Here is a 23,442-nt window from a genome sequence, read left to right as displayed (position 1 = left end):
GTAATTAATGGCACATTAGGATGACCAAGGCATATTTACTGGCTGAGATGATAAGAATAATGGATTAATAAATTAATGAATTGTATACATCCAGAAAGAAGGCTAAAAGAGTTTTTATAATTATTTGAAGTATACAGACAAGAAGTGCAAAATTAAGGTGCAAGTTAAGTTATTTTTGATCTGTGAAACCATATTCATAAGTACACAGATACAGAGAGTAGAATGGTCTAATTCTTAGGAAGCTTAGAGTATAAAATGGACACTAAAGAAACTTTTGCAATTCAAATAAACTCTCCATGCCTTTGATGAGTGTAAATATACAACTTATCTCAAATATCTACAGCCTTTGGAAGAACAAAAAATATTATGACATGGTGGGGATGAGAGAGAAAGACAGATACCTGCAAACCTGCTTCACTGCTAGTGAAGCAACACTTCCTGCAGGTGGGGAGCCAGAGGCTCGAACTGGGATCCTTGAGCAGGTTCTTACACTTCATACTGTACTATATGTGCTTGACACAGTGCGCCACTGCCTAACCCCCTTGCAGGTGTCTCTCTCTCTCTCTCTGTTTCTCATCTTATCTTCCTCTGTTGCTATCCAATAAATACATTAATTTAAATATAAATACATAAACATCATGGTTTATGCTTAGAGTAGTTTTAAAGTAAACAGGTCTTGTAGACTCAAACATAGTGAATGCCCACTGTTTCCAATTCAGTAACAAAAATCTTCAATTCCATAGAGATAAACAATCTTTTAGAATTTCCCTCTAATGTCATATAGTCATTGGAGTCCATTCATCTCTATTTTAAAATAATAAAACAATACATTATATGTCTTTCTTCCTCTAAGTATATTTTGTTTGAAAAGGCAGGGTCTCATGAATATCTGATTTCACTGCTCTGGGATGCTTTTTTTTTTTCAGATATAGAAAATGAGAGAGAGAGAGAGAAAGTGAGAGAGATAGAGAAACAGAGACAGTATTTGGCACTGGGATTCCTTCCAGTGCTATACCTCTGCTTTTGTGGTGCCAAGGCTCAAATTTCAGTAAATGGCAAGAAATGTGCCCTGCTCAATGTATTATCTACCCAGTCTTCAATTTTTTTTTAGTTTATTTTTAATACTTATTTATTTATTTATTCTCTCTTTTTTTGTTGCCCTTGTTGTTTTATTGTTGTAGTAATTATTGTTGTTGTCATTGTTCAATAGGACAGAAAGAAATGGAGAAGGGAAGGGAAGACAGGGGAAAGATAGACACCTGCAGACCTGCTTCACCGCCTGTGAAGCGACTCCCCTGCAGGTGGGGGGCCGGGGGCTGGAACCAGGATCCTTACGCTGGTCCTTGTGCTTTGCGCCACGTGCGCTTAACCTGCTGCGCTACTGCCCGACTCCCAATTTTTTTTAAAGCATAAATGGAATAAGTATTGAGTCTAGGAGTACTTATAATAGTAAATTACTTGTTATGATTTAGTTCACTCTTTTGGTTGGTTGATTAGCTTATTGGAAGGTATGAGTTTTGAAAACCAAAGCTCCCAACTACATGGAAAAGAAACCCAAATATTCTTCTCTAGCCATGATCCTTACCTTATAATGAATAAAAGACTCAGTAAGAAGAAAGATATCAATGATATTGATAAACAAGAACACAAATAAAGACATTAGAAGATGGACTAAGACTTGACCCTCCAATAATCATAGTTGCAATTGGGAGAGGAATTAAAATTACCAAAAGGAACAACAGGCATAAGTCACTTCAATCGCAGCAAAGACAACTGTAATCTGTCTCTATGCAAATATAACTGTAGTTTGGAGATATTAATTACTAAATTCACATTTTGAAGATTTTCTTTGCAGACATTTGACTCCCTAGCCCATGTATTTGAGATAACATCAGCAAAAGGATCGCCAAAATAGCAAGGGGGACTCTGTTGGCATTGTTAGCACAAATACAAAGATGAGCTCAAAGAAGATAGCCTCGGGACACTTTTCCAAAAATAAAAACCATTTTTGATAACCTTGATGATTATTTATAAGAGTCAATTATTTGTTTGCAAAGGTAGTATTTATGGACAACTGAGATAGTTCAACCTGTTAGAGCACCAACTTGCAGACCTGAGGCCCTGCATACTACAGGCTCCTCTTATGCCAGAGTTGAGTAGTGTTCTGGTCCTCTCTAACCTCTCTCTCTCTCACTCCATCTTCCTCTTTTTTTCCGACAGTAAACAAAGAATTGTTTAAAAAAAAACAAAGGATGTATTTATATTTTGTTTATACTTTTAAAATCCCTATGTTTTCACTATGTTTACTCTGAAGCAACTTTCTCATATTTCAGGAGGTGAGAGAAGAAAAAAAGCACTATGCAGTGAAAGAAATATCAATAACATGAGAATGGCATTATAAAAAAATACAAAACAATATTTAATCTGTTATTTATCCTCTATTGTAGTAAGACACAGGTTAATCTTAGTCTGTTACAACCACACAACTTGCTTCATTTGACTTTAATTTAATCAAAAGAAAGAAGTGAAATTACTTCCTTAGATAATGTGTCCACATCTGGAAGAGGTAGAATACAGGGTTGCCCCTATGCTAAATGCCACCCAAACAAAACATGAGAATCAAATTAAAAGCACCGAAGAGGGGAGAAAAATAGTACTGAACACAAAGGTTTCTGTGCTCAGCAGTCTCTCACACTCTTTGACTCACCAGGGGCTAGTTAATGCATTTCTTATAGAGGTTCTATATTCCCACATGTGGATGCTGGCTCATTCTTTACTGGCCGCTCTTAATATGCTCTCAATGTGATTTTTGTTAGACAAACGGTCTCATGTTTCTGGGAATGAGTCGTGTCCCTCCAGAATTGAGCTGATTTATGCTCCAATCCTCATCCTCCGAGGCAAGGTAGTCAGTTGGCACCCACTAGCTCTGCATCGATGGAGGATCTAACTTTCTTTGACTGTCAGTATTCCCACCATAAACTTCCGTTGCTTAGAGGTTTATGACTCGGCTATAAAAATCCTGCCTGGAGGGGGGTGGATCTTAGAAAATTGTTTTAAGTTACAAGGCACTTAAAAAGAAAGAAAGAAAGAAAGAAAGAAAGAAAGAAAGAAAGAAAGAAAGAAAGAAAGAAAAGAAAGAAATAAAAGAAAACATAATAAAATAAAATTAAATATCTGTAATTTCAGACACTATCTAGTACTGCTGGAACTTTGAAAGGCCTTTAATTGTTGTGTCTTTGCACCCTACTGGCATTCATATCAGTGCTTTCAAGTTCAGTGTTTTAAATATAAAATGAAAATGCTACCTTACTTTGAAGATGTGGGCATCAAAAATTAATATTTAGTTCCCCACTCAAATAATAACATTTTTGTTTCCTTTAAAGGACTTTTAGGATCTCATGCACTTTAATCAAGTACTACAGCTCGGGGCTTAGAAGTGGACAATGATAATAACCAAAATGAAACCTTGAAAAATTATTCTTGTTTTTGAGAGTTGAGATAGTTATACATTTAAAACACTGACATACAGTTTGCTAGGCACTCGTATAGGATAGCTGTTTTCCTTATCAAATTGGACATTTTAAGACCAATGCTTGTGGAACCTGGAAATTTTAGAGAAAAAAATAATTTGTGAACTGATAGTAATTGGACTGATGCACTAACACCATGCTTGTTGTTATAGTAAAAATAAATAAATAAATAAATAATTTGATTTCATTTCTTCATCATAGAAATGTTACAACAGATCATTTACACTTCAGCTATAAGAAAATACACAAAAAAGAATAAAGCAGTATTCTACTCAAGGAACAGAAAGATTTTAGACTAGCATTTTTTTTCCCCCTTCAGGGTTATCATTGGGGCTCAATGCCAGCCCTATGAATCTACTTCTGGCAGCCATTTTTTTTTCTATCCTTGTGCTTAGTACTATGTGAGTTTAATTGGGTACGCTACCACCCAACCCCCTCTGACTAGTACATTTTGGAAAAATAGTACAGTGTATTGAAAGCATTTGTAGAAACCATCATGATATGGAATGATCTCTAAGAATGATACCAGCAATGAAGGTTTTTTATGGGTCATCCACAGAACGCTAATAACAGTTTTAGTAGAGGGGAGGGGTGTAGCCATGGAGGCATGTATTTAAGTTGACAGACCCTGACTGTGGTAAGATCAATGGGAAGCTATGATTGGTCATCTGGGAGTTTATGCCTTAACATCAAAGAACTGTGACCCACCAAAGTGTCTATCTACCTTTACTTACTGCACCAGCAAACCACAAGAAACCAAGTTAGCCTACACAGATAAGAACTGGCAAATCAGACATCTACCATGGCAAGATGTGAAATTGTAGCCATGTGACAACAACTGTACTGTAAACCATTAACTGCTCAATTAAAAAAAAAAATTGGCGGGAGTCGGGCTGTAGCGCAGCAGGTTAAGCGCAGGTGGCGCAAAGTGCAAGGACTGGCATAAGAATCCCGGTTCAAGCCCCGGCTCCCCACCTGCAGGGGAGTCGCTTCACAAGCGGTGAAGTAGGTCTGCTCTCTCCCTCTCTCTGTCTTCCCCCTCCTCTCTCCATTTCTTTCTGTCCTATCCAACAACAACAACAACAATAATAACTATAACAATAAAACAACAAGGGCAACAAAAGGGAATAAATAAATAAATATTTTTAAAAATTGGCAAATGGCAGGCAATGGAAGGGAGGGAACTAATAAAAATAGAAACAATTGGGACCCTGCACTTGTGGGGTCTTTAGAGACTTCCCACTTCCTTTCAGAGTGTTCTAAACTAGATCACTTTTATTTTAACAAACTATACACACATATCTAAATAAATTGTCTCAGGAACAACTTTATAGGGTTCTGCCTTTCACAAAAGCATAAAATATACTTTGTGTTTGTGCCGCCCCCTCCACACACACTATTCATATATTGAAATCAAAACCCCTGATACTTCTGAATGTGACTGTGTTTGGAGACAGAACCTTTTGGCAGGAAGTAATTAAATTAAAATAATGTCATGTGGGTGGACCCTTGAATAATCTGATTTCCTTATAAAGGGAATAGATTTGGAGACAGACAACACAAAAACGCAAGGCCAACAGAGAGCCTTCAAGAAGAAACTGAAGCTACTAATGATCTTCAACTCTAAAATAAACTTCTGCTATTTAAAGCTGCCAGAATGTTGTATACTTTGGTCAACCCCTAGCAAGCTAATATAGTCTGTATCAAAATAAATAAATAAATAAATAAATAAATAAACAAAACCCTTTGTTTAATGTCCATAAGATCATAGAAAATGATGAGAATCTGAAATATATTCATCTCTCAGCAGGAGTATAAATAAAAGAGAAACTAATTTGTTACAGAGTTGTTGATATTTTTTAGAATGGGTCAGGAGGTGGGAGGAGAGCCAAAACAAAGTGCATGCAGTGTAAAGTGAAGCATGACAATCATTTCAGTGAGCTTCCACACTGGTCCAACTTCTGAGAGCAGCCTGTATGCTATCCAACAATGACAACAGAGACCCAGGTGGTGTGATTAGCTATGCCTTTACCATGAAAATCAACAGTTAACAATGTTCTATAAACTGGAATGTCTCATGCATACATTCAAGTCAAGAAGATTTTCTTCATTGTACTTTTCAAATCATCAAGCATGTACCTTGCATGTCTAACAGTCTATCACATTTAGAGCATTATCGGGAAAGAAAGAAAGAAAGAAAGAAAGAAAGAAAGAAAGAAAGAAAGAAAGAAAGAAAGAAAGAAAAAAAAAAAGCTCTTCAGTCATGGTTCATGACCCCTAGGAAGTCAAGTTAGAGATGATCTAACATTTACATTAGTCTGTTATCTTTTCAAGATGGGTTCACTGAAATTGGCTTAGGATGGTTTTCTACTGATGGAAGGATTCATTTTACATGAAGACACCTGCCTACAAGGGGCTGATTCCCAGATGACACCAGAATCTTTACATTCATCTGTGTTAAGTCAGCTGAAGCTATATAAACACACCAAGACATGGAGACATTGCTTATACTTTTCTTCTTTGTCATTGAACAGTTTCTCTTTCTCTGTGGTTTCTTTAGCTTTGTTTTTCATGAAAGCACAGCAGGTACAACCATTTTAACTCCATTCCTGGCTGAGTTCCCCTTTTGTAAACATTCCCTTGAAGTTAAAATGAAAACTACTCTTCCTTTTCTAACAATGAAAAAAGTACAAATTCATTTTTTTCCTGTTCCTCTAAAGCATCAAAAACACACAGCTAGACTCTCTTAAATGCAAATACCCCTTTGACCTCCTACTATATTTCTGGGTCGTTTAGGGTTTCCCAACAATTTCTGATTCTCTAAATCTTACCTTTATTCACCTAAGAAATTCTACCAACTTATTCTTTGGAAATCAACATGAAAATATTTGGATATTTTGTTCACCACATGGGCTCTTTAGCTTTGTAGTAAGTACAGGGCATTTATTATCCTTGGTAGGAGCTGATTTTGTTGATCTACAGTACAGAGTTGAATGGGAATTGGATATACATATCATTTTGAACTGAGAGAGATACAAACATTTTATGCCCATATTTTAGAAAGCACAATGTATTTATAATTACATTTGAATTATTTTACTACAATCAAAGATCCAGAGTGTCAGTTTGTTAAGCTCCTTTTTTTTTTTTTAATGTTCTATTGCATGGATTTTAGTTCTGGAAATGCATGGCATTAAAAGTGGACAAGCAGGAAAGAAAGAGTATGGAGCAAGTGTTTTACCTGGCAAAGCCAACTCCTCTGCTGACTCCATTAGCATCTCTTAGTATTCTTGTGGAAATGACATGTCCAAAAGGTTTCAGCATATTCTCAAGCTCCTGCTCATCCATAGAAATGGGGAGATTTGAGATGTATAGGTTTGTTGGGTCTTGTTCTTGTTGCTAAGGAAAGAAAGAAATGTAGTAGGTTATAAATGTTAAACAGCAAAAATAGATAATTTTTTTTCATAAAACTGAAATCCACATTTCAATTTTGAATACATGCTAGCGTGTCCTTTCACTAAGAGCACTGATTATCACCAAATTCCCTTCTTAAGCAGAATACTTCTTATAAAAGCAATGCCATCAGTGAAACCTCTGCCCTTCCTTATAAAAGACTAATAAAGAGGTAAAAGCAATGAGTAAAGAAAAATAATGCTTCAGATAAGTGATGTCTATATATTTACAACCTTTAATTTTTACAGTATTTCACTCATTGCCCATAACTTAATATTAACATCATCACTCTGAAAAGTAACTTAGAAATTATCATTAAACCTATTGGATAATGAGGAAGTGGAAGAATGAAAAACATCATTTTGTCCAAAGACTACCCAATAATTAGTGATAACATGGTTAGAATTTGCTTTTGCCACCAAACTTCCAGTTCTCTAAGTGTACTACAACTTTAAGTTTCTCATCTTTTTGCATATCATGTTAGAATTATTTTACCCACTATGTACTATTATTTTATTTACTTAAAAGTTTTCTTTAAATCAACACCCTGTTGAATTTATGTTGCTACCAAAACCATAAACCATGATCACTTTGCATTATTGTAAAAATAGGAAATGAATTAGTGCTAGTAAACACAGCTAGCTACTGCTTGCAGAAGACTTTGACCCTTGTGATTGTCTTAGGTACAAAGGAGATTCATAAATAAGCGAGGTATGAGAAACTCAGAAGCACCATCTGGAATCTTTCCCTTCATTCCCCAAGAAGAACTGGAATTGGAAACAAGATTAAGAGATGCACAACTTTCCAGAGATGTAATTTCTGCATCCTATATGCCTAGATCTACTTGAGTTTCATGAGATACATGTTTTATAGCTGGATGCTTGTCTGTCAACAAAGAGCTTCTCAGAGCAGAAACTGAGGCATATGGTAGTCCGTAGTGAGTAGGATTTTGCCCAACACCCTGCACCCTCTTTTCATTGATTGGGGTTATAACCATTAGCAACCAAGCCCACTACCCCAGGGGAATGTATAGATCTTTTATTTTTCTCAATGCAAATTTTCATCTATTTATTCTAACTCTAATCCATTTCCAAATTCCCCAGTTATGAGATACATTGAATCTTCTCAAAATGGTATATAACAAACATGCAGAGCTTAGTACTGTAAGGGACTGCCCTGTAAGCTATTTTCAGAATCTAAATTCAAACAAGGCCAGCTCCTTAATCTGTATTCACAAAGATAAGATAGCATCAGACAGTGTCACTTCCTAATTTGTATTCACAGAGTATATAGCATTGAGCAATGTTATTTATTAAGTAATTCTGTCCTTTGAAATGCAATGTCACTTTCAATATATATGCTGACTTCACTATATAATTTCACTTTTTCATAGAATGAACTTTGAAATAATATAGTCACATATATTTGCATTAAATTTTATCTATTTACATATCAGCCTTATGTGAATGAATGAGAACTTTCAAGATTATTTAGCAGAAAACCTCAGAGTGTTTTTCATTTTTTAACTTGTTCATAAAAAGTTCTCAAGTGACAACAGCAATAAAAAGTGACTTAAGGGAGTCGGGTGGTAGCGCAGCGGGTTAAGCACTTATGGCACAAAGCACAAGGACTGGCTTAAGCATCCCTGTTTGAGCCCTAGGCTCCCCACCTGCAGGGGGAGTGGCTTCATAAGCAGTGAATCAGGTCTGCAGGTGTCTATCTTTCTCTCCACCCTCTGTCTTCCCCTCCTCTCTCCATTTCTCTTTGTCCTATCCAACAACAACAATGTCAACAGTAACAACAATAATAATTACAACAATAAAACAAGGGCAACAAAAAAGAATAAATAAATATTTAGAAAATAATAATAATAACTTAAATAGCGCAGCAGATTAAGCACACAGGGTGCAAAGCACAGGACCTGAGTAAGGATCCCGGTTCCAGCCCCCAGCTCCCCACCTGCAGGGGTGGTCGCTTCACAAGCAGAGAAGCAGATCTGCAGGTGTCTATCTTCCCCCCCCAACCCCCCCACCCCCGCTGTCTTACTGTCCTCTCTCGATTTCTCTCTGTCCTATCCAACAATGACAACAACAAAAATGATAAATAGCAAGGGCAACAAAAGGGGAAAAAGTGGCGTCCAGGAGCTGTGGATTCATAGTGCAGGCACCCCCAGCAATAACCCTGGAGGCAAATAATAATAGTAATTAATAAAATTAAAATAAAATAATAACTTAAAATGGTAGGGCGTCCAGGATGTAGTGTACCCCTTGAGTAGACATATTACTATGCCTAAGAACCCAAGTTAAAGCCTTTGGTCCACACATGCAGGAGGGAAGTTTCATGAGCAGTGAAGCATTACTGCCAAAAGTCTCTTGTTCGTCTTCACTATCTCCCTCTCCCCGATAATTTCTTTCTATACTATCAAATAAACAGTAGATTCATTGTGCAGGCACCAAGCCCCCAGCAATAACCCTACTGGCTGTAAAAACTATATTTACATATATATATTTATATTATACACACACACACACACACATATATTCTTACATTTCCATGAATTTTAACAAATTTTAAAACACTTCATCAGTGGTGAAATAGCTCACTTGGGAAGGTGCCTCTTTGTTGTACATGCTGAAACCTGATTCAGCTGAACCCCTGGTATACCACAAGGGCACATACAGTACTATAGCAGTAGCTTTAGGGGAAGCTTCAGAGCTATAGTCTCTCTCTCTCTCTCTCTCTCTCTCTCTCTCTTTTTCTCTCTCTCTCTCTCTCTTATTCTCTCTCTCATATCTCTGTCATTATCTGTCAGTCTGTCTGCAAATGAGCAAATATACACATAAATAATTACAAAGTAGCTAAGCAAATGACTACAAGTTAGTGGGAAAATCACTGCCCATTTCTAAATAAAAAATACTTGGATAGGCATTATAACTGCTGCTAAAATAGAGCATAGAACAAGATTACAAAACCAAATCTCATGAACACCCATTCTTGAAGAAACTACATCTAAACATTTATGAAGTACTTATTGTCATTAGAAACTTTAGAAGAATATCTCTCAGATACTTGGCTGAAGGTGTATATTTATTTCCAAGTCATCACAGAATAATATTGATAGCAAAATGAAATGCATACAAAATGTACATTGCAAATTTTTTATTATATCTGACAGATCAAAATTACATTCAGATGAAATGTATTACAGTGAAATCTATAAAAAGGGTTTAAGTGCTTACTCTCCACTTCTATGCTTATTACATTGCACACATGAAGAAAATGGTGAACTGAACTTCGAGTTACATTGCTTCAGGGAACCTGACTCCGTGGCGTTGCACAATGGTTAGCGCATTGGACTTCTAGACATTGCTTCAGGGGATAAAGTAAATCTGTCTAATTTTTTGTCATAATAAGACCTGTGGGAGGTGGCTCAGTAAAAGAACACATACCTTACATGCATGAGGCCCTGACTTAGATGCCCCATAGGGCATAAAACAAATGTGATGCTCTGGTATCTCTCAATAAAAAGATACACTGAGGGAGTCGGGCAGTAGTGCAGTGGGTTAAGGGCATGGGGCGCATAGCGCAAGGACCAGCAGAAGGATCCAGGTTCCAGGTTCGAGCTTCTGGCTCTTCACCTGTAGGGAGTCGCTTCACAGGCAGTGAAGCAGGTCTGCAGGTATCTATCTATCTTTCTCTCCCCCTCTCTGTCTTCCCCTCCTCTCTCCATTTCTCTCTGTCCTGTCCAACAGTGACGACATCAATAGCAACAACTATAATAACAACAACAACAGTAAAAAGACAACAAGGGCAACAAAAGGGAAAATAAATAAATAAATAAATTTTTAAAAAGATACATTGGGAGGGATGCACACATAAATTGAATATTACTACCTTACAGAAAGCAAAGTTTTACATTACACAAGGTGACTCAAGTCACTTTATTTCATGGAGTTCTTTGTAATAAACCCAAGGGATAGGGCCCAGGCTTCAAACACCCCACTCAGCAAATGAAAAAAAAAAAAAACTGGTTCTGATATCTTAAGAGAGTTGCCAAGATCCCAAGACTAACAAGTGACTAAATGATACCATCTGTGATTATTTTACTTTTTCTAGTGCACTTTTTGCTATAATTTTCCAACTCTAGAGACCACTTGTAACTGTTATTCAGTGGATCTCACCTGTAGAAAGAAAAATGAATTGGAAAACAATTGAACAGTTAATTTTAAGTGCTGCAGCAATTTAAAACTCAATGATAATAATTAAGTTAGAGATTTTTCTCTCACCTTGAAAGTAGAATTAGAGAATAAAAAATCTTTGGTAAGGCACCCTGAAGATACCAGAGTCTTTGGAAGTATCTTACCACTCACTGCCTTTGTACCTTTCTAGTGTTTTAACCCTAGTAGTAAGATTCTCAGCATGTTTGGTGCATGGCTCTAACTGTTATAGCACCTATAAATGATACCTGGATGAAACTTGTTACTGTGACTCTACAAGTTTCAGTATCATCTATACGGGAAAATAGTATTCTGGATCCATCTGTGAGGATGCTCTCTGAAGGAAATTAAGAGTTGAGCCCATTGATTGAATCGTGCAGACTGTTCTCTCCGTGATGGGCAGTCCTCATCACATCAACTGGAAGCCAGGAGAGAACAAACAAAACAAGGAGACAAGGTCTGAGTTTTATTGAAACCTTTACACTGGAATTATTCCATAACATCTTCAGGATGTCCTGTGTGATCGAGTTGGCACTTGTCGGCCTCCATAATCACATGAGGGTATTCCACAAACTTCCTTCTTCTTTCTTTCTTTCTTTCTTTCTTTCTTTCTTTCTTTCTTTCTTTCTTTCTTTCTTTCTTTCTTTCTTAAATTTATTTCTCCCCCAGGGTTATTGCTAGGGGCTCAGTGTCTGCACTACAAATCTTTTTCCTTTTTTTTTTTTTTTTTTTTTTTTTGCTGTTGCCCTTGTTGTTGGATAGGACAGAGAGAAACTGAGAGAGGAAAGGAAGACAGCAGAGAGGGGGAGAGAAACATAGACACCTGCATACCTGCTTCACCATTTGTTAAGTGACCCCACTGCAGGTAAGGAGCCAGGGGACTCTAACTGGGAAACTGGGATTGTTACGCAAGTCCTTGTGCTTCAAGCCATGCTTGGTGGTGCTGCACCAACACCAAGCACCCCAAACTCTCTTTCTACATGTGTGTGTGTGTGTGTGTGTGTGTGCATGTGTGTGTGCGTGTGTGCGTGTGCGTGTGTGTGTGCATGGAAGTTTGTGCCATATTTTACTACCATGTAAAACACATATTGGTTGTGTTTCTCTAGAAAACCCTAGCTAATAAAATATATTCTTTTTTTCCAATACATATATCCATGAAAAATTAGACATTTACTCAGTTATGATCTTTTTTAAAGGGTTATTATTTTTAAATATCTTATTGAGTTGTCAAAAAAAGTCACAATGCATCTTTTTTGCATAGAAAAATATGTCAATACCTAAAACTACTTTACCGCTCATGAGGATTCCCCCTGTAGGTGGGGTCTGAAGACTTGAACCCAGGTCCCTAAGTATGGTAACATGCATGCAAACAGGTGCATCACAGCCCAGTCCTTCAGTTATGATCTTTACATCAGGACTCCTGTCTTCTGGAGCTACAAAACCATGATATCTTCTAGATAGAGAGCAAGAGTGAAAGGTAAGAAACATCACCTTTTCCTTTTTTTTTTTTCTTTTTATTGTAGACCAGGCTCTAATCTCAACATCACAGTTTCCTAAGATACATGCTTCTGAAGCATAAATCCAAGGAACCAATTTAAAAATCAAAAAGAAACTTAAGAACACTCAGAAGTAGTATTCGGTGTAGGGGTGACTTAGAAAGTAAGTGAAAGTTAAAGATGAGTATGGGATGATCCCACTCATCAACAGAAGCTGACTTAGAAGATCTGAAAGGGAAACTAAAAGCAGGACCTGATCAAATTGTAAGTAGGGCACCAAAGTAAAAACCCAGTGGTGAGGGGTAGACATGTAGCTTCCTGGGCCAGTGGGGGGTGGGAGTGGGCGGGAGGGATGGGTCACGGTCCTTTGGTGATGGGAATGGTGTTTATGTACACTCCTAGCAAAATGTAGACATATAAATCAGTAGTTAATTAATATGAGAGGGGGAAATCAATTGTATGTCTCAAAGGTTCTCAAAAGACAAACTGAATCTTTTTAATAGATAGGCTACGTATTTGATATGCGGACTCTCTCAAAAGCCTAGACCAAGTAGATTAGAAGCTTCCAATAGCACAGCTATATACAAGATACTGGGTACTGTACAGCAAACCATAACAAAGGGACTTTTCAAAGTTAACCCAATTAACAAATAATGTGATGATAATATTAACTATTGATTGTCTTTTTGAACCCTAAGACAGCAGGAACCTCACATCTTCACTATAGAGCCCCTACTTCCCCCAGTCCTGGCACCCTTGGATAGGGCTCACTTTCCCGTATGCATCTCCCAATCCATACCAAATAATATTGCATCCGCCGATCACAACCTAACCAAAGCAACGATTGCCATCTCAACATGCTTCACCTCAGAGTGTATCCAGAGACTTCACGTGTGGAATGACAACCCTTCAGCTTCATTACTCGGGTGAGACCTTTCCTTTTATAGTACACTCTAATTTCATCTCAGGTAGTTCACTTTCTAACAAAGTCCCATAACCTAGACATACACCAGTTTCTGTGAGAGAGAGCGTATGTGCACACGTATCCATAAACTACTGCAAAATATATACCTGAAAGCAGGATTACACTAGAGTTTGCAGTGAGTACCTCCCTAACACTTCCTCTCCACTATTCCAAACTTGGGATCCATGATTGCTCAACAAATTGTTTGGCTTTGTATGTTAACTCTCTTTTCAATCACCAGGTTCCAGATGCCACCAGGATGCTGGCTAGGCTTCCCTGGATTGAAGACCCCACCAATGTGTCCTGGAGCTCAGCTTCCCCAGAGACACACCTTACTAGGGAAAGAGAGAGGCAGACTGGGAGTATGGACCGACCAGTCAACGCCCATGTTCAGCGGGGAAGCAATTACAGAAGCCAGACCCTCTACCTTCTGCAACCCTCAACGACCCTGGGTCCATGCTCCCAGAGGGCTAGAGAATGGGAAGGCTATCATGGGAGAGGGTGGGTTATGGGGATTGGGTGGTGGGAATTGTGTGGAGTTGTACCCCTCCTATCTTATGCTTTTGTTCACTAATCCTTTCTTAAATAAAAAAATTAAAAAAAAAATAATAAATAAAAAATTAAAAAAAAAAAAAAGAAAGTAAGTGAAGACAGGTCCATAGAAAAAAACAGGAGATATATGCAAACCATATCTGAGAATTTGGGAGGAATACTATAGTTTCTAATGGAGGGGATTGGACACAGAAGTCTGGTAGTGGTAATGGAAATGGTATGGAATTATACCCTTATTAGATTATAAATTTATTTATTGATTGATTGATTGATTGATTTTGTCTCCAGGGTTATTGCTGGGGCTTGGTGCCTGCACTATGAATCCATTGCTCCTAGAGGCCATTATTCCCATTTTGTTGCCCTTGTGGTTACATTTGTTATTGTTATTATTATTATTGTTGTCATTGCTGTTGTTGTTGTTGGATATGACAATGAGAAATCGAGAGAGGAGAGAAAGATAGAAACCTGCGGACTTGCTTCACTGCCTGTGAAGGGAACCCCATGGAGGTGGGGAGCCAGAGGCTTGAACTGGGATCCTTACGCTGGTACTTGCGCTTTGTGCCATGTGCGCTTAAACTGCTGCGCTAACACCCAACCCCCAATACAAATTTTTTAATTAACATTAAATAATTAGTAATAATAATAATAAAAAGAAACAAAAGAAGTACTGGCAAGAAGTAGTTGTGGATTTTTTTTGCTCTCTTTTGTTTACCAGAGCACATGACTCTGGCAAATGGTGGTATACTGGATAGAACCTGTGACTTTATAGCCTTTGGCATGAAATTCTAGTTCCACATAGTGACTGAGTTAGAAGATGTCATAGTTCCTCATCTCAAGGCACCCATAAGCACACTTTATCTAAAATATGAATCGATAGAAACAATTTCCCTACTGGACTTCTTCTCTGTTTTAATAGGAACAATTATTTCAGATTTGATGTAAATAGAGCATTGGGAGGTGGAGTTTGGGTCCTCATTTTCAATCAGTGAGTTGAATTTGGAAAAGCAAACTGAACAGACATCCGCTGGTGAAATTGTGCTTTTCCTTAAGAATGGGGTTAAGCTTTTATTTCTGAATCAACTGATCAGTCTTGAGTGGAGATGAATAGTGAATGACTACATGAGCCTCTCTGGCCTTTATGACTAAAGCTGAATTACCTGTGCTCCTGGAACAGGTGGCCAAATTGGATTCCTGGCTTTTCTGGACTTCTCTCTCCATGTGCACTGATGAGCTCAGTGTCACCAGTTATCGGCCCTGGTGTGGTGGTTTCTCCTGTGAGAAAATGCTAAATTAACATTTTACAATATTGAGATCTCTCTATAGTTTTATTGTAATATATTACTATATCACAAGTATAGATGGTTTTATACACAGGATCCTGACAGTCAAAAATGAGGACAGGAAACAAAACTATAGAGAACTACTCAATATTGTAAAGAAACCACACCACATTTTCTTATTATCTACATCAGCTCTTAGAAGGGACGCTCTAGGAAGATCTGTTTTATCAGTCTTGTCCAAGCTCTGAGTTAGAACATTATTCCCTCATTTGCTGGTAATGGTCATATTCCTCCCTTAAATTACTGGAATTCTGTAAGTGAAATATAATCATAAAATCATGGTAACCTGGTAGTTTTGCCACTGCCACACAGTACAGAACATACTAGTTTGGGAAATTGTGCCTATTACATCACTGCTTGGACTTGAACAGGCTCACGCTCACAGATCATATAACCACTCAGATACTCATGGACATGGAAAAGATGTTAGAGGCATAAATTTGTACTTGAAAGAAAGCATTCCTACCCACTATAGAAGTGACCATCCCAGATTAGAGCATACATGGTGACTCTTGGAATTATGCAACAGAGCTCACGTGGAAAACACTATGTCTTATGAGATTAGAAAAATCTAATAAAATATAGAACAACTTGTTATATTTATATGTCTCGTAGACATAATTTTTTTCCAGTGTAACCATATCCCAAATAATGTCTGGGGTATACTTATACAAAACTAGTCCTTACTACATAGGTTTACCATTATTTTCATACGATATAACTCATTTACTTTTAGATAGGATTCATGTTATTTCTACTTTATGATACAATATTACCTAAAATGTATTATAAGTTTACCATAAGCTAAATACTATTATTTTTAGTTACTTAAATTTGTTATGGTTTCATTCCTTTAAACAATCCTTAAAGTAGTACAGTTAATTTCCTAATTTTCTCTCCTTTTTTTTTTTTTTTAATTCCCAGAGCACTGCTCAGTTCTGGCTTGTGGTGGTACGGGGGGGGGGGGGGGGGGGGAGGGTGAGTTGAACCTGAGACTTTGGAACCTCAGACAGGAGAATCTCTTTGCATAACCATTATGCTATCTACCCTTGCCCCTAATTCTCCATAGGAGATATCTGAGATTATAAAAACATACGAATTGTCCAAAGTTACAGCTACTAAGAAGTCTAACTAGAATTCAAAAACCGATGTATTTCAATCAGAGGTCTGAGATTCAAAATAAATGTAATATTTTTAAGAACTAATTTGCATTTTTTCCAAGAAATCAAGGTAAGTTACCATTAGACAAACTCTTACAGGTGTTCAGTGTGTTACCTGCTTAACACCACAATTTTCCTTTCTGACTAAGAAAGGAAATTACTAGAAAACACTAAGGAAATGAGCTAAGAAAAAAAGACCCGAAGTTAAATATCAGTTGCAAGGATGTAACAATAGCAACGACCACGTCTTAGTCAAAAAGCAAAACACACCTGACTAAATTCTTCTGCGCACTGGTAGAAGAATTTTAAAAACAGTATGTGAAATACAGAAAAAGTAGAGAAGTCACAGATTTGCATGTCAAAGTTGTTGTTCTGCTTGGATCTATATTTATTCGAGACTGTCCAATGTCAATTTCACAGAAAACGGGCTTTGTAAAATCACACACATTTCACATACTATAGAGGATGAAAAAGCAGTTATATCAGAAGCAGTACTTAAAAAAATATATCAGTTCTGATATAAATCCTGCCTGTCTAAAGGAGGATACCATATCCGAGATTTATTCAATCCTATCATTCCAAAAAAGAACCTGAACAGGCTGCAAAACATTTGGAGCCCTCTGATCCTAACATTAGGTGGTGTGTGTGTGTGTGTGTGTGTGTGTGTGTGTGTGTACTAAGATGGACAGAAGAAATCTCCGCACTAATTTCTAATTCATATATATATATATATATATATATATATATATATTAACTTATTTTTATTTCATTTGCTTCCAGTTGCTGGGGCTGAGTGCTGACACTACCAATCCACTGCTTCAGGCTGCCATTTTGTCCCTTTTTGTTTTTCTTTTTCCCTCTTTCATTCTCCAGAATGAAAGTAAGAAATTCAGATAGAGAGGGAGAGAAAGACACATGCAGACCTGCTTCACCACTTGTGAAGGGGAGCCACCCTCCAGGTGGGGAGTGGGGACTCCAACTAGCCCCAGTTCTTAGTTGTCAGTACACATAGTGTGCTTAACCAGGTATACCACTGTCTGGCCCCTCATGCCTTCCTATATCTTATATTGTACTGGTACCTGTGAAAGAGAAACAGCAAACAGGAAGTGAATCAGTGGGTTGAAAGTATTCAAATGTGGGGACTGGGAGGTGGTAGTATACCCTGTTAAGTATACATGGTACTGTTTACAAGGACTCAGGTTCAAGTCCCTGCTCCCCACATGTATGAGGGAAGCTTCACTAGTGGTGAAGCAGTGCTGCCGGTGTTTCTCTTTCTCACTCCCACTCTACCTCATCCTTCCCTATCAAAAAAAAAAATAAAAATAAAAATTTAAATATAGGATTTAAAAATAAATAAAAATTAAAATGTCCTTTTAAAAAGTGTTAAAGTTTAAAAAAATCACTGTCAGAAATCACTTTTCAGAAAGTAGCCTCTGCTTTGTGGATAGAATGTAATGTTTACATTTGGAGAGATCCCAAGTTTGAGCCTCAGTATCCAGGATGCTTCAATGATTCTCTAGTTTTCTCTATTATGTTAAATATATACCTATATGGGTTGCTGGTAGCACACTGGGATAAGTGCATGTGGTACAAAGCATAAGGACTAGAATAAGGATCTCGGTTTGAGCCCCTGGCTTCCCACCTGCAGGGGGGGTGCTTCAAAAGTAGTGAAGCAGGTCTGCAGGTATCTGTCTTTCTCCCCACCCCTCTGTCTCCCCTCTTCTCTCCCTTTCTCTCTGTCCTATCCAACAACAACAATAATAATAACAACAACAAATGGGAAAAAAAGGCCTCCAGGAGCAGTGGATCCTAGTGCAGGCACTGAGCCCCAGCAATAACCCTGGAGAAAAAAATAAAATAAAATAAAATAAAGACCTAAAAAAAAAGAGTAACTTATACATAATTATCAGATTTTGGATCTGAGTGCTGGCACATTTGGTTAAGTGTATATGCTACAATGTACAAGGACCCGGGTTCAAGCCCCCGTCCCCCACCTGCAGGGGGAAAGCTGTGCATGGGGTGAAGCAGTGTTGCAAGTGTCTCTCTCCCTCTCTATCTGCCCCCTTCCTTCTTGATTTTTGGCTGTCTCTATGTAATAAATAAATAAAAATAATTTTAAAAATTTTAAATGTAAAAAAATAATTATGAAATTTTATTTGGCATATACAGTAGTTGTGATTTTCTTCAAGTTCGACAGTGAGAAAGATATTTTTAATGTGACTTAACAATAACTTAAACGGTTTCAACTAGACAGGCTAAGTCAAAGAAAAAGGAATTCATACAATTTAGTTTTTGGCACTGTCCTATATATAGAAGTCCTATAATCCTATAGATTAGCACATCTTGACAACTGGAGACCATTAGAGTTACAATATGAGCAGTCAAAGCCATTCATTGATTTCAGTATTTAGACTCAAGGCATTTCACTAAATGACTCATTCACTTATTTTTCATCATTCCTAGTGACCTTTCATGTACTCACTTATTAAATATTTAATCTTCCAGTAGATGTTAGTCACTGAACTAAATCCTGAAGACACAGACATGCTGGGTCTTGATCTTTGCCTGCTCTACACTGTAGCCTAGTGGCTAAACAAATATTTCAAGACTAAAAAGCTCTTTCTCATTATCTTCCATGTTAGTGCCACCCAAAATATAGGCATTTGCCACCTATGCTCTTAGAGTCCATAAACTGAAACTCCATTTTCCTCAGTAAGGTAATTAGACAATCTAATTTTTTTCTGGATGAGGTCTTAGTTATATGGTGATAATGTAAATATATATATTATTGAAATATAATACCATCCTGAACATGTTGTCTTCAGACAACCACTGATTTCAGTTTGACCTTTTGACTTAGGTTTATACATTACCATTTCAACAAAACAATAATATTTATAATTCTTTGGTGAATGTTGGATAGTAATAATCTATAAATAAATGGTGATGTGTCTCTATCACTGACAATTTCCATGACATTAATTAGTGAGTGATGCTTTCCAACAATTTTCCCAAACCAAAAAATGGAAATAGTAATTAATATTCACAACCCAAGAGAATTACTGTGAAAATATAAATAAGATTTTGGAGAGTGTCTGTCTGGTATCAGTAAGTTCATATTTTTTCTATAATCATTACATTTTGGAAATAAATGTGATAGTTAAAAGGATAGCTTCTAAGGTAATGATAACCATCTTCATAAAAGGACAGTTATTTATATTTAAAACTTTTTTTATTTTTGTTTTTTACTTTTTTACAGAGCCAGAACCACAGACGCACAACTGTTCCTCTTTTTTAAAAAAATATTTATTTTATTTATTTATTCCCTTTTGTTGCTCTTGCTGTTGTATTGTTGTAGCTATCATTGCTGTCATTTTTGTTGGAAGAGAGAAATGGAAAGAGGAATGGGAAGACAGAGAGGGGGAGAGAAAGACAGACACTAGCAGACCTGCTTCACCACTTGTGAAGTGACTCCCCTGCAGGTGGGGAGCCAGGGCTGGAACCGGGATCCTTCTGCTGGTCCTTGTGCTTTGCACCACCTGTGCTTAACTCGCTGTGCCACAACTGTTCCTCTTCTGGCCTGCCCTTTTCATCCAGATCTCCCAGATCTCCGCCCCCACCCCAGTACTATTGCACTACCATGCAGAACCTGTATAAGAACATATGAAAACACACAGTCTACCCTCTGAGATATCTCTCCAGTCCCTGCTAAATTCCTTGTAAGAGCAGGCTTACTACATATATTGTATGAAATTATATGAGGGCAGCATAGTAAATTGATGAAATTCTGAAATTGTGACCACTGTATCAGAAAGTGAATCTAGACATATATCAGGGAAGTAGGGGCAACAGAACACTCTTACTATCCTTTATGAACTAAAAAGATTAATGATTTATTAACTGGGCTCATTAATCAAAGTGTGTGTGTGTGTGTGTGTGTGTGTGTGTGTGTGTGTGTGTAGCAATTTTACTACTGAAGTCAATTAGTCCACCAACGCTATTACACCAAAAAAAGCTGAAATGTTATTCAGACTTCCTTGGGAGTATTTAGAGTATAAAATAAATGATATTATTCAGAAGATGCTGAATTGCTAAGCTTCTTAAATTCATACAATTGGGAGCCTGCAGTACATTAAAATGCTGAAACTCATTAAGAGTCTCCCCCCCCCCCCAGCTTTAAATCATTGGCATTCTCAGCACAGTTAAGAACAGTAAAATGCTCCCAACTTCCAAGGAGAGAGTGACTTGCACTTCTCCAACTCCACTTCAATGAATCACTGATGCAGAACTGGCACCAACCCTTCCAGACAAGCAAGGCTTCTGTAGGATTATCCTAATAACCTGAATAGGACTGCAAATTTACCTAATGTGCTACACTGAGCAAAGAAGAAAAGAATAGCTGGTTTATCCCCCTCATTTATCTTTATCTCCTTAGAACACCATTTAAAACAGTTGTCATAAATATACAAAATATGAGTAATGATTTTAGCCCATCAAATAAAAATTAAAATAAGAATATATGAGACTTTCTGTAAGTGAGTAACTGAGTAACTGAACAAAAGTGGAGTGGGTTTCTTGAAGTAGAATGCAACACAGCAATATAGAAGGCATGCTGGAATTACAAAATCACCACTTGACAAACACAATGGTAGGAATGAATTGTCAAAATAAGTGAGTGAGAATTGGAATTGGCATATTGCACCAAAGTAAAAGACTCTGGGGTGGGTGGGGGGTAGAATACAGGTCCTTAAGAGGACCTAGTGGGGGCTGTATTGTTATATTGAAAACTGGCAAATGTTATGCATGTAGAAACTATTGTATTTACTGGTGAATGTAAAACCATTAATTCCCCAAAAAGAAATTTTAAAAAAAAGTGAGTGAGAGTTTAATAATTAGTAGGAAATGTACATAGTCTGAAAGAATTCTCCATTGAATCTCAAGGAACCCTCCCCAAATGTGTGTTATTTTGATCGAGAAAGAGTATATCTATTAGACAATATGTTAGATGATCAAAGTCTTCCAGAATGAGGAACCAACTAGTGATACACTCAGTTGAATGCAACATTACCATGTTCAAGAATGCTGGGGAAAAACCCCTGACCCTCACCTGCAGGGGGTGGAGGTGTGGGGAGAGGAAGCTTCATGAATAGTAAAGCGAATTTATAGGCATTTCTTTCTCTCTCCTTCTCTACCCCCAATTTCTCTGTGTCCTGTTAAAATAAAGGAAGGGTGGGGATGGCCACTGGGAGCAGTGGATTCATCCTGCAGACACTGAACCCCAATAATAATCCTGGTGGTAATAAAAGTTAAAACAAAGGAAAGTCTACCAGAATGTAGTGAATGGAGGGCACACGCCCTGATAAGAGAGCACTGTGTGACCCCTTCCATCAATGCAAAACATACATCTGTTCATTTAAAACATTACTTAGTGCTACCTAAGAGGGCTTTCTACATAATAACTGGCCCATAGCCTTCAAAAATATCCAATTAAGGAAAGACAAGCAAATAAAAGGTCACTGAAGAGATACAGGAAGTAAATGTAGTAGTTGTGCCTAAATCAAATCCTGGACCTCCCCAATGAAAAATGTTTATCATAAAGGACATGAGTGAGAGTTGACTAAGCATGATTCTGAATGCTTTCTTGTTAATGTAAGAGAAAGTCCTTGTTAGTAGGAAATACAACATTGTATGGACATTGAGTGTTCACATGTGTAACTACATTGTAAATATTTTAGAATAGCAAAGATTATAGCATGCTTATTAAGGTAAATTTGAGAGAGGGAGATGTTTAATACGTGCAAAAATCCAGGTAAAAGGCATACTATTTTTATAAATTCTTTGGAAGTTTAAAGTTTTATAGAAATAATTAAGATTACATAAATTAAACAGATAATTTTGGTAAAAACTAGAAAAGGTATTCATCATAAGGCTTTGCCTTACAAATGAAACATAAGACAATGCATGCTCCTTGTCTTACATTCAAACTTGACTCCTTATAAAAAGAACAAACAACATGGAATTCAATGTCTTGTTTTTCCTGTTGCAACACAATGACCATGTTCAACATCACTTGGGACAATATGAATCGATTCATTTGATACTTTATTCTGTTTGTTTGTTTGTTTGTTTTTGCCTCTAGGGTTATTCCTGGGGCTCCATGCCCACACAACAAATCCACTGCTCCGGAAGGTCATTTTTTTCCATTTTGTTGCCTTGTTATTGCCCTTATTGTTATTGTTTTCATTGATATTTGTTGTTGGATAGGACAGAGAGAAATCGAGACAGGAGGGGAAACAAAGAAGGGGAGAGAAAGACACCTGCAGACCTGCTTCACCACTTGTTCTGTCTATGTGGTGCCAGGGATTAAGCCCTGTGTCTCTCACACACAAATAATGTGTTCAACCGACTGAGATACTTCTCCATGATGCTATCTACTTCATTTCAACATTGCTAGCTTTGAGTCTCCCTAAAGATGCTAGTATTATTCTCTTCAGGTGATTGAAAGGAGAACAAAAATGGAGATTTGTACTAGATTCCAGTAATACACTTACAAAAGCGCATTAAAAAGAGCCATATACTGTGTATTTGATATGCGGACTCTCTCAAAAGCCTAGACTAAGTAGATTAGAAGCATCCAATAGCACAGCTATATACAAGATACTGGGTACTGTACAGCAAACCATAACAAAAGGACTTTTCAAAGTTAACCCAATTACCAAATAATGTGATG

At 37.3% G+C, this 23,442-nt stretch overlaps 1 protein-coding gene across 19 annotated transcripts in view; it reads right to left on the bottom strand.

The window, feature by feature from the left end:
• The window catches only part of RBMS3 (RNA binding motif single stranded interacting protein 3), a 1,638,617-nt gene that overhangs the window by 299,108 nt on the left and 1,316,067 nt on the right, over nt 1-23,442 (bottom strand). For all 19 annotated transcript variants that reach the window (XM_060180467.1, XM_060180472.1, XM_060180474.1 and 16 more), the window contains one exon: nt 6,772-6,929. In XM_060180467.1, coding sequence (XP_060036450.1) covers nt 6,772-6,929 — 158 coding nt within the window. The remainder of the gene's footprint in view (nt 1-6,771; nt 6,930-23,442) is intronic.

Source organism: Erinaceus europaeus, chromosome 21 (assembly GCF_950295315.1).
Source record: "Erinaceus europaeus chromosome 21, mEriEur2.1, whole genome shotgun sequence".
Lineage (NCBI taxonomy): Eukaryota > Metazoa > Chordata > Mammalia > Eulipotyphla > Erinaceidae > Erinaceus > Erinaceus europaeus.
Note: the sequence above shows the minus strand (reverse complement) of the source record. Positions and strands in the feature narration are given on the sequence as shown.